The 12,474-nt window shown below is 46.9% G+C and overlaps 1 protein-coding gene across 1 annotated transcript in view; it reads left to right on the plus strand.

Moving 5' to 3' along the window:
* Positions 1-10,555: 10,555 nt before the first annotated feature.
* CHRDL2 (chordin like 2) overlaps positions 10,556-12,474 on the plus strand; it is a 31,661-nt gene continuing 29,742 nt past the window's right edge. Inside the window, 1 exon segment of the mRNA XM_045894435.2 lies at positions 10,556-10,901. Within this exon segment, the coding sequence (XP_045750391.2) occupies positions 10,820-10,901 (82 nt within the window). The 5' untranslated portion in view covers positions 10,556-10,819.

Genomic DNA, 12,474 nt, shown 5'->3' on the forward strand with positions numbered 1-12,474 from the left:
GTAGGGGGGTCCCTACCATAGTAATGGTGGCCATTCCAGATTGTTCCTGAGGCACGAACTTGGTTGTGGTGCCTGCTGCCTGGCCTTCCTAGGTTACAACCCATCTTCCATATCCAACTCTCCAGCCTTCCTGTCAACTCTGTATCCTTCCAGTAAATTCTCTTTTTTCTTGAACTTCTCACAATTTCTGGTGTTTGCATCACAGTACTCTGACGGAGATACTGGTTTGTTGTTTTTGAAGTCACCTGTTGTTTTTGTTACCTGAAAATTGTTGACAAGGAAAACGATCTAAGAAGCTTAGTCTGACCGCCTAGAGTAGAATGAGCCAGAGTTGCATGTGTTCTTGTTTCTAAGCCCCGACCTGGACCACGAGAACACCAAGGCAAGAGGACTCACAGACTCCCTTCGATGCAGTCATCAAAGATGCCAATTGGAACAAATAGCAGAGCCTCCAGACCAACGCTTCCTCTCCAGCTGCTTTTGCTCTGCCACTCCTACCATATTTTCTGGGGATTGCATTGCTGCCCAAATTCCCTGCTCTCCTCCTCATAGTGCGTCAACAGTTCCACGCCACCCTAGCCCTCCAGCACTCCTCATACACATCACTGCAAACCTCCCCTTTCCCCAGCAACCAGCTCCAGCTCCCTCCAGCTGGACTGAAAGACTCAGATGTGAAGCAAGTCCATTCAGCCTCATTCTGTGGGGACAGGCCGTTTCTCCCTGCAGGCCCAACAACCCCTTCTTGCCAGCCCAGGTGCTGAGTCCATCCTGAGAGCTCACACATCTAGGAAGGAGAAGGATTAGACCATACCAATGCCACCTCTCCCATAACCTCCTCATCTCTTGGGGTGACATCTTCTTCCTGTATTCTTCCCCTGTCAAGCCAGATTTCCCCTTGAGATTTGGCATCCTCCCTTTCGCTTTAAAGATTCTTGCTACATTCTTACTGTTAGTCATCTTCTGTTACTTCCTTTTGTTTCAGAGGAAGAAGCCGTTCTTTTTTTGTAAAGCTAACTCTTCTGTCATCTTTCCCGCCTCCTCCAGACTTTTTGTAAACACTCTACAAATACAAATAAGCCTTGGTCCCTGTACTCCTGAGGTCACAGCCTAACAGAGAAGCAAAAGTATAAGTAAATAATTATAACAGAAAAAATTATAACAGAATTGCGTGCCCTGTAACTGAGACACATACTGGGTAATGCAGAAGCAGAAAGCAAGACGGAGTGGGATGCAGGTTTCACAGAAGAGAGGTACATTCGAGGTCTGTTCTGGAGGACAAGGAGAAGTTCACCAGGTAGACAGACAGCATGGCCTTCCTGGCATTCCTGTGTGGGACTGATAAAGAATTCAATGTGACTAGAACACTGGATTGGACATTAGGCTAGAAAATTAGAGAATAAAAGGACCTAGAATTTATTGAGCAACTACCATATGCTAGGAACATGCAAGGCTATGATATATCTATCTCATTTAGACCTAAAGTAACCCTGTGAGGTGTGTATAGTATTATCTCCATTTTATAGAGAAACTCAGGATATTGGGGGACTATTGAAAGATTTAACGTTTGGACCAAAGGAGTACTATGGATTTGTATTTTATTAGAGTAACTCTCGGGATGCCTGGGTGGCTCAGTCAGTTTAGCATCTGCCTTCAGCTCAGGTAATGATTCCAGGGTCCTGGGGATCGAGCCCCATGTCAGGCTCCCTGCTGAGTGGGGAGTCTGTTTCTCCCTCTCCCTCTGCCCCTCTCCCTACCTGTGTTCTCTCTCTCTCTGAAAAATAAATAAAAATTTTTTTTAAAAAAAGGGTAACTCTCAATCCTATCATTATCAGTGAGGAATAAAAAATAATCTAAGCAGCCTTCCTCCTACCCCCGTGGAGTTGAGATATCATTGGACAGGGCAGGTACCATTCATTTATTCAACAAATCTCTTTTGAGCACCTGCTACATGGCAAGATAATATAGGTGCTAAGAATTCAGCGTGAACAAGGCAGGCAAGGTATGGATGCTGCACCTGTTTGGCAGGGCAGGCCTTACGTATAGTATTTGGAATGTTCCAGATAATGTGGGATGAATGAATGTTATACCCTTAGTCATGCCTTTAATGTTTAGCAAGGTTCAAGGCACAGTGCATTGTCAGAAAAGAAAAAATTCTGTTTAGCAAACAAGCACATTTGTGGAAAAAATAATTCTTTAGTTTCCTTACATTTCCTGTCTAGATACCGATAAATCCACCTGGGATTAGCAACTGTCCTCACTTTGTTTCTCTCTGCCCCTCCCTCCCCTCTTCTTGGTTTTTATTCCTCTCTTCCCTACCCTCAGAGTCCCTATTCTTTTTCTTCTTGGCTCTGGCCCAAGAGTCCAAGCAACCAATTCCATCTTTGATTTAGTTGCTGGTTTTTTTGTTTTTTGTTTTTTGTGGTTTTTTTTGAGGGAATAGAGGTGGCTCTAAGAAGTCCTTTAGGTTCAACATATAGAGAATAAGGAAATAAAGGGGCAAATGGCCCTCCCTAATCCCACTTTGAGTGAAACACCTAAAAGACAGCTCTTTCTCGGCTAGTGTTGATCACCTTTCACAATGTAAATCACATGTCTTATTCTAGCACAGCCTATCTCTTCCCCCCATCTCACCAAAGAAATCCTTCTACTACTTTCACTTTGGCTTATGGCTCTACTCCCGGAAAAGAGTGAGAGGGAGGAAAAAAACAAAACAAAACCATTTTGTCATAAATAAATGGATGGATAGTTATACTGACCAGAATGAAGAATTTGCCTCAGAACAGAGCACTGTGATGGGAGCAGAAGAAAAAGTCAGGGGGACTACAAAGCAGCCTCCCAAAGACCGACTGGTTTGGAAAGAAACAGAAATGAAGTGGGTTTAGCTGGTGGCTGAGATCAGAGAGCATGATCTCCCAAGTTCCTCTATTCTGAAGAAGGAGAGGATTCTATACCCATCTACCAGTGACCAGTGAGAAACCTGATTGGTTCTCTTCTAGAATGATCATTGTTCCACAGTTCTTTGTTTACAAGGCTTGAGCTCGGCCATCTCCATCCCTGGGAAAAGCCTACCCGTCTCCCCGACTGTGATGTTGCAGAGAGACCACCAGGGGGCAAACCGAGACTACTGAGCTCTGGCCACATCTCTTCACCTAGTTTCCATGGAGCCAAACTCCGAACGTCAGAGCAGGAATCTGGCTTTAGAAATCATCCAAGCCTTCTGATCAAATAAATACGTTTACAGAGAAGAAAACCAAAGTCTAAAGAAGAGAAATAATGTGTCAAGGCCACATAGTGAGTTCATGGTAAAACAGGAACCAGAAACCAAGTCCGGTCCTATACATGTTCTACCGCACAAAGCTTTCTCCTGTCTCATATTTAATTCTAGGATACACTGGTTTTAAATGATATTTTTTCCTATGAAAAGGACTTGTATCTCCAATTATATTGTAAGCACTCAGGGCCAGGGACTGTGTTTTGGACCAGCCTTGTACATCTCCTCCTCCAGCACCTAGCACATGGCTCTGCAGGTAGCCTACACCCGCAGATGGGTTTCAACAAATACTGTGAAGCTCCTATGTGACAGGCCCAGCAATGATTCCTGAGAATACAGAGAGGAAAATGTACTGTCCCTGCCCTCAAGGAGCTCTCTACCTAAGGGAGAAGGCAGCTATGTCAACACACAACAATAATTCAGGACACAGGTTTTTAACAGTGGTGCAGGCAAAGCGACAGGGAAGCACAGAAGAGAGACTGACTATCTGGATGGGATGCAAATTTGGGTCCTAAAGCAAGAAAGAGAACTCATCAAAAAAGGAATGGAAGTTCCAAATAGAAGGAACAGCAGAATAAGCCAACACATAGAGATGTGAAGACATGGCGTGCTAAGCAAAAATGATTGTTTCTGAGTAGCAGGAGCAGAATACGTGCAAGAAGTTAGAAGAAGAAGGAGGAATAGGAAATAAAACTAGAAAGGTAGTTTGAGGCTAGCTGTAACATTGATGTATTCATTCATTCATTCATTCATTCATTCATTCGATAAACAGGACCCCATATGCCACGCAGCACTGTTGCTGATAATGATGGTGGTGGTATGATGATAATGAGGTAATAATAATGATGATAAAAATACTTATGTGGCTAAATTCCAAGGACTCAGAGTCTTAAATCTAGGGTTCACTCCTCACATGAATCAGATAATCCAGGTTAGTATTCTATCCTCCATTTATTTTCATTTATTTAAAAAAACATTCAGGGCAACTCACCTGGCTGGCTTGGTGGGTGGAGCATGTGACTCGATCTCGGGGTCATGAGTTCAAGCCCCACACTGGGTGTAGAGCTTACTTTAAATAAATAAATAAATAAATATTTTTAAAATGCAGTAAGACTCTACTATGTGTGGGCACTGTCCGAGGAGCTAGGAATTATAACAGTGATCAGGAATTAAAGTCCAGGCTATCACAGAGCTTTCATATGAGCCCATGGAGGAGGCAGACACACAAGTGAAGAAATACATTTCAGATAATGATAAACGACACAAAGGAAACAAAACAAGGCAGTAGAATAGAAAATGACTGGTAGGGGCCATCAGTAGATAGGCTGGACTGGGGAAACCTCACTGGTTTTTGAGCTGAATGAAGTGTCAGTCAGGGAAAAAGCTGAGGGAAGAGCATTCTGAGCAGGAGAAACTTCAAGGGGAAAGACCCTTCAGGGGTCCAGGCAGCCTGGTGCATCCCAGGAAGCAGAAGAAGGCCAGTGTGCTAGAGCATAGGATGCACGGGGGCAATGGCCTGAGGTCAGAGGGTAGGCAGAGGCCAGCTCATGGCAGGATTTACAAAATGTGAAGCGTTTGGGTTTTAATCTAAAAGCAAGGGGGAGGTCTTAAGCAAGGAAATGACATTACTTGATTTACATGTTTAAAAGAGAACTCTGAAAAACTAATTAAAGAAAACTGTATATTGCTGGGGAAAAAACAGAGATAACTGGTGGTTCCTCATTCCCATCTTTGGGCGGACACAAGGCCTGCCACCTGCTGGCTACGGGAGCCAAATTAGATGGCGCCGTTCTCTGGCACTCTAGTTACATCATCACAGACCCAGGGAGAGAAGTCTCTGAGGACAGACTGCTTTGCAAATGTCCCCCTGAGCATGGAGGAGGCAGGAGCATAAGTCCCATTCTCCTTTGTGCTTGGTTACTGATGGCACATTACCAGAGAGGATACTTCCGGTTGGCAGCAGAGCTTAGGATCTGGACGAAGGATGTACCCCCTCCGTGGCTTCCAAAGACACTTGTCCGCACTCAGTTTCCCTCATGAGGGCCCTGTGAAATGAAGGGCTATGTCTTCCCCCCATCCTGCTTTCCCAATGCCTCTTGCCATCAGAATCTCTGTTTGCAGGAGGTTCTGGGAAGAGAGGGCCCACTGAGGTCGAAAAAAAGACTTCGAAATGTTCACAAAGCCACATTAAAAGCCCCTACAAATAAATATAGGTGAGCCTCACATTCATTCTACAAACATTTATTTAGGCCAACTATATGCACAATATCTGGAGATCCAAAGGAATGTGTCCTAAAGTAATAACAAGTCTTAAGTAAATATTTGTTATATGGATAAGTAATTCCAACCTTGCTGAAGAGTGGGAGTGGAGCGGGGATTGTTCAATTTGCAAGTAAATTAACTTTGACAGTTCCTTTAAACAAGACTTTCCTCCCAATGTACCTAAACTGGACCCGGCTTCAAAGACTCAATCTGTTCACACCTTTCAGGGCATCATCAAGTAAAGGTAATGTCTTCCAGCTAGCTCTAAGGGCTCAGGGGAGCTGAGTGTTAAATTTTCAGGAATTTTGCAAGCTGGTTGTTAAACATGATCATTCTGAACATTAAATTAAATAAACTCACATATAAACTATATTCAAAACATTCGAACTCTTCAACTCCTAACTATATGACTACATTTTACTATCAATATTCTTGAAATTATTTACATCTATTGGACCTGGTAATGAAAATACTACATAATGGTCCCTATGGTCAACTCCACATTCAGTGATGTCACATCAATAGCTTGAAATGGGCCAAGATGGGAGTATCTACACCATGGAAATTGGCAACTGCTCTAAACCAGGGCTTTTTTCCCCTGGAAAGCTGGTTATTACACATTTATGAGCACACCACTGATGTAGAGTCTCTATTATGTAGTCTTACATTCACTCTTAGATGAATCTGCTTTTAGAATCTTACTTACAGAATTAGCGTCTTTCCTTGACGCTAATCTCTCTAATCCTTATCACGATGCTAATTTTACATAATCAAGCAGCCGATGGCCCAGGAGGAGGCCTTAGCCCACAAATAACATGTCACAAGAGGACTATTTGAAGGAAGAAGGATGTTCTTCAACAAACCTTTATTTAGTAGCTACTATGTGCAAAGCTGTGTGAAGGCTAGGGAAGACAGTAGTCTGTGTTCTCGAGGAACTCACTTTAGAGGACGTGACCTGAAGCCATTGACGACACAATATGGTAAGTTGTAAATGCTCTAATGGAGATACAGAAGCATGGAGGAGAGGGCTAACTCAGACACCACGGAAGAGACTTCAGTGAGAACTTGGCCCGCAAGCACCAGCATCTGTCTTGTTCTCCACTGTGTCCCTAGCACCTAGCACAGTGCCTGGCACAGGGTTGGACATGAAGGAGGTAACGATTTTGATCCTGGGGAAAATAAGGCTGCCAGAGAAGAGTGGGTAGAGGGAGGGCATTAGTAAAGCACAGCACTGCGGAACATGGGGTGGGGTGCTGGCCAAAGAGCTCAGCACATTTGAAGAAAGAGAAAGTTTAATGTGGTGTGAAGTTCCAGGGGCTGGAACCGGTAAGGATACGAGTATGGAAGAGGGGTTCTCAGTCTCAAATCTCTGCAGAGCTCTCAAGAGACAAAAAGAGTTGGCTTGTTCTGCATAGCCCTGCGGGGGAGAGCTAGGAGCGATGTGGGGAGTCACAGAGAATCAGATATCAGTTAAAGAACTTTCTAACAGAGCTGTCCAATAACGCAATGGGCTGGCTGCCTTGGAAGGCAACAAGCAAGTTCCCTAAGAGGGAAGAAACAGGTACCAAACTTGGTACAACAAATTGCTATGGGTAGATACTTTTTTTTTTTTTTCTGATTAGATTTTGGAAGAATCTATCAAGTCTCCTTTCTTAAAGGACAACCATCTTAATGCACAACCATCTTCAACACAATTCTACAGAAGACACAGAGATTTCCCTCAACGGCTTGTTTCTTATGTCAGTCACTGACTAAAACCAATGGCAATAGGCATGCTGAAGGCTCCCCCATGGAAGAGTAATATCTTTTTAAATCACAGGTCTCCACTCATTCATGAAGCAATTATTTCTTTGTGTGTCAGGGCCTTGCTAAGTGCTGGAAGTACAGATATAAATGGTAAAAGGACCCTGCTTCCCACAGTACTGAGTAGAAACGCAAAGAAATATTTACTCCAAAATGCAAATACATATTTATGCTCCAGTAGCTATAATACAAAGTGCTCTAGGAAACACAAAGACAAAAAAATTGCTTTGACTGGGGGGGACTCTGGGAAGGCCTCAGAGAGGAAGTCACTCAGCGCTGACTTTTGAAAAGTTAAAAGGAATTCACTAGCTAGAGGAGGAAGAAGATAGTGCAGGCAGAAGGAAAACACATACAAACATATGAAGGTGTGAAAATGCACAGACGGTTTCGGGAAGTGAGTGGTGGAGTGTAGGGTAGATGGTATTGGTAGGTAGGAGTCAAAATGTGCATAGTCTTGAATCCAATGCTACCAATTTTGGATTTTATTCTGTAAATGATAGGAAGCCTATCATTTTTGTCCTGTTATTTATTTAATAAACTTTTCATTTTGGAAAGATTTTTTTTTCCATTTTGGAAAGCTTTTAGATTGATAGAAAAGTAAGAAAGAGAGTATAGAGTTCTTATCTAAGAAACATATATCCTCCACCCTGCTTTCCCCAATGCTAACATCTTACGTAGCCAAGGAACCTCTGTCCAGATGAAGAAACCAAGATTGGTACATAACTATAAACTAAAGTATAGACTTGGTTCACCAGTTTTTCCACTAATGTCCTTTTACTGTCCCAGAATCCGGTCCAGGATACCACATTGCATTTAATGTTATTTATGTATTTATTTATTTATTTACTTCCAATAATGGATTTTTTTTTTTAAAGATTTATTTATTTGAGAGAGAGATAGAGTACGTGCTTGCACACAAGAGCACGAGTAGGGGCGGGGGCAGAGGGAGAAGGAGAGAAGCAGACTCCCCACTGAGCAGGGAGCCTGACATGGGGCTCAATCTCAAGACCCTGGGATCATGACCTGAGCCGAAACTAAGAGTCAATTGCCTAACTGACTGAGCCACCCAGGCGCCCCTCCAATAATGGATTTTAAGGAAAAAGTGATGTGATCAGATTTGTCAGTAGAAACAACAAGCAGAATTCTTAGGGCACATGTGAGGAAAACACGTTGGAGGGGCCCAGATTAGGGGTAGAAGCCTTGCTGAGAAGCTGCTGGCAAAGTCCAGGTAAGGGATGACAATGATGCCAACTCTGGGAGCAGTGAGGATGGAGAGGAGGACAGAGGTGTGTTTGGGTTTCATGGTCAGACCTTTCCTGAAGTAGAACGGGCAGGATATAGGACAGGCCAATCTTCATTCACCTCATCCATCTGAGACATGAATATATGTGTACAGCAGACTTTAAACAAAGATGGAAAAAGAAAATATCTCTGTCCCAGATCCTTGGGATGAGATTATTTCTGCAATTAAGCACTACATTTAATTCTGAGCTCCCTGAAAGCAAGGCAAAAAGGGAAGCATGATGACATACAAAGCTCTCACTATCTATTAAAATCCAGTATACTCAAGGAAGAGAAAGAGACTGGCCAGATTGGAGTGGGAGATATTAAGTCTGAAGGGCACCTTGGGGTAGATTATGCTTGTCCGTGATTCTGAGAGCTCTGGGGAAGCTCCATCTCTGGGGATCACTGGTTCTTCCCAGTGCTCTCTGTTCTGGAGGGGATAGCCTGGCAGCACATGGCAATGGGGAGCCCAGCCTTATTGTAAGAAGATATCTTTACAGTAGGCCAGCCAGAAGTGTGAGAAGCTGGAAATGATTCTCTACCAGAGTGGCATGTAGCTCAGTATCCCATCTTACCTCTTACCCTTCTCATTCTTTTCACTGGACTTCCCAGGAGTTCTGCAAGAGAAGCTGGGCAGGAGGAAGTTGAGGTCCAAGGCCAGATGGATAAACTTGACCAAAATGGCCCAGCAAGTTAGGGAGAGAGCCATGGAGAAGGACCCTGCCCTTTTGATTTCAGAGCCTGGGTGTTTCTTGTCCAGAAAGCTCAGGGGTCCTACTAATTCATGCACTCATTCAACACAAGGTATGGGGCACTAACCATGGCTTTCGGGGCTGTACCCACAGGGAGCTCACCTTCTGGTGGGAAAGTTGCGACTTTGACAACCAGCTCTCACTGAAGAGGACTGAACTTGGCCCTCACTCTCAGGGAGGTGCAGGCCTTACTTGCAGAGACCAAGGAGAGATCACCTCGTGCTTCAGGAGTGGGAGGGGGAAAAGCAGAGGAAGACTTCCAGAGGAAGGGCCAAGAATCCCGCTGGACTGGATTTCAACCTAGGCACGGAGCGTGTGGGTAGGAAGGGGAAGGTCATTCCAGCTGCCTGGAATTATGACCCCTTCTTTTTGAGATGTGAGTACTTTGACGTTCGTTATCCCATTTCATCTTCGGAAAAAATGTGGAACGTATTAGGATCCCCATTTTTAGATTTTGAGGAGGCGTGTCCAAGACCACAAACGGAATTAAGAATGGCAAGTGTCCTGATTGCATCCAGAGTGATGTGCACGCACCGCCCTAAGCGCCTTGCGGTTTCCCTCTCCCACCCCAACATCTCATCCTTCCCCACCCGAAAGTCCCACCTGAAGCCTAACTGGGTTGCGTCCTCCTGCGCTCTGGGCGCCGCCGAGAGTCAGGGGTTAAAGCCCCTGGTCCGGGCGGCCCCTTCCCCCTCCCCAGCCCTCTCGCCTCCTCTCGGCGCCGCGCCTGGAGCGTGCGTCCCGGAGACCCGCACGAGAGAGGAGGGGGAAAGTGGGCCTGTTTCTCGGGTGGCCAATCCACCGAGCCCGCGGTGGCCCAGAGGAGGCGCCAGCGCTAGGCCAGCGCCAGGCCCGGGCTGCCTGCTTCCCGCGGCAAAGTACAAATGCTCCCGAGCGCGGCGCCTGGCGCCCTTGGCGTGCACAGCCGGCCCGCGCTCAGCCAGCCCCCGCGGCCGCCGCGCCGCCGCCGCGGGTACCGCCGCTCCGCCGCGGCCCAGGACCCCGCAGCCCTACCCCGAGCCCACCGAGCAGGGGGCGCCGGCCGCTTCTAGCCCGCGCGCCCGGAACAGCCCGCTGGTCCCGCGCGCCTCGGCCAACGCTGCGCGCTCTGCAGACCCCTGTCCTCCCCGTCTTTCTCCTCCTCCCCTCCCTCTCACCTTCTGCTTTGCTTTTACTGCTTTCCCTTCCTGCCGCACCTTCTTCCATCTCTCCATCTCTCTCTCTCCTTTTCCCTTGTTCTCTTTCCACCTTCCGCTTATTCCCACCTTGGACCTCCCTTTCTGTCCTCACCACCTACTCCACTCTTCTCTGACTCTCCACTGTAGAGGCAGCCCTCCCTGGGTGTGCGGGTTGCTTTGTGCCCCTGTGCCTCAGTGTCCTCATCTCACTTTCTCCCGACGCCCCTCCCGGCTCAGCGCCCGGCGGCCTGGCCCTGGGAGAAGGAAGGATGTTTCCCGAGGTAAGGGTCCTCGCCTCCTTGCTGGGACTCGCGCTGCTCTGGTTCCCCTTGGACTCCCACGCTCGAGCCCGTAAGTAGGGGTGCTGGTGGGGCTGGGTAGGCAGAGGAGGGATTCGAGCCCCTGGGATGTGCGGGGTGGCGGGGGGCGGGGGCAAGTGCCAGGACTCGGGACCTCAAACTGTTCTGACAGCCATCGGGCAGCACCTGTGTAGGGAGAGTGGAGACTTCTCTGTGGACCCGTATGGGCTGATGAGTGTGGGATACTGCGGGGAAGCTTGGGGAAACTTGGCAAAACTCAGAGCCAAGGGGGCTGCTGCCACGGACCTGAGGATGCGGGGGACTGAGGGCGGTGGGAGAGAGGGCAGGACACTGTGCGTGTGTGTTGGCTGCTGGTGGTGCTTAACGTTCTCAGGAGAGAGCCGGGCATGTCTGGCTGCAAGGGTGTGATGAAAGTGATGAAGATGTAGACCACTGCATTCAAAGGGAGCCCATGGAAAGACAGAAGAGCTAACTAGACAAACCTCATTCTGTTACCCCTTGTGATCCTCACAACACTCCCATGAGGTGGGTATTGTCATTTGCATTTTACAGATGAGAAAACAGGTTGACAGAAGAAACTTGATTAAGTTTACAGAGCTAGTAAGCCATCCAAAGCCCGAGCTCTCCAATTCCAAATCCTATGCTTTTCCCCCCTGCCCCACAGCATCTGAAGGAACCCTGATTTGGAGTTGTAAGACTCTGCGAGGCAGCAAGGGCACAGGGAGATAGACCAGTCTTCACTATCCCAGATCTTTTGAATACCAGCAGGTGAGGGCACCGCTCTAAGCCTCAGTTCCCTAATCTATAAAATGGGAGTCAAAATCCCAGGGCTGTTGCGAGAATTAAATTGGAGAAAATATGTCAAGCAACTAGCACCAGCAACTAGCTGGTACATGGTAGTCAGTAAAAATATCAGTCTCCCAATTCATGCTTCTCCACTTAGACGCAGTGTAACCTCAAACAGTTTATATAATCTCTCTGAACCTCGGTTTCCCCCTACCCCTGCAAGAGGCTGGTGGACCCCCTCCCCATCCCCAATCTCTTGGAATGCTGTGAGGATGGAAAACAGAACCAAAGATTCACTTAATGAGAAGGAAGGAGCTTAGTTCAAACCTTAAAATACCTGATAAAGGACCCGAGGACAAGGAGGAGCAGGGGTCTGCTCCACGTTACACAGCACAGGGACGGGGATGAAGACCCCAGTTTCCCAAGTCCCAGCCTAGCGCTCTGTCCTCTCCACAGCTCAGCTCCCCCTTTCTTTTGCTGCCTTTCTTTTGCACGTGACTTTCTGGAGCTGGTGGGGCTGGATTCTGTTTCATTCTTGTCTCTGCTTGTGAGGGCAGGCTGCATGTCTGGTCGTCTCTGGGCTGCCGGCAGCATGAGACTCACAGAAGTCCTTAGTAATAGGTAATGGAAAGACCTCAGCGTTGGGTTCAAGTCCTGCCTCTGGCCCTCAGCAGCTGTGTGACTTATCATACGTCACAACTTCTCCAAGCCTCAATTTCTTGATCTGAGACACAGACGCACCTGGAACCCAAAGGGTTCTTGGGAGGATTCAAGGAGGTGACCGTGTTAAATTAGCCAGCACAATGCCTAGTACTCAG

The sequence above is a fragment of the Mirounga angustirostris genome, unplaced genomic scaffold (assembly GCF_029215605.1).
Source record: "Mirounga angustirostris isolate CCGP_5_RB_7025 unplaced genomic scaffold, mMirAng1.0.hap1 SCAF_13, whole genome shotgun sequence".
NCBI lineage: Eukaryota > Metazoa > Chordata > Mammalia > Carnivora > Phocidae > Mirounga > Mirounga angustirostris.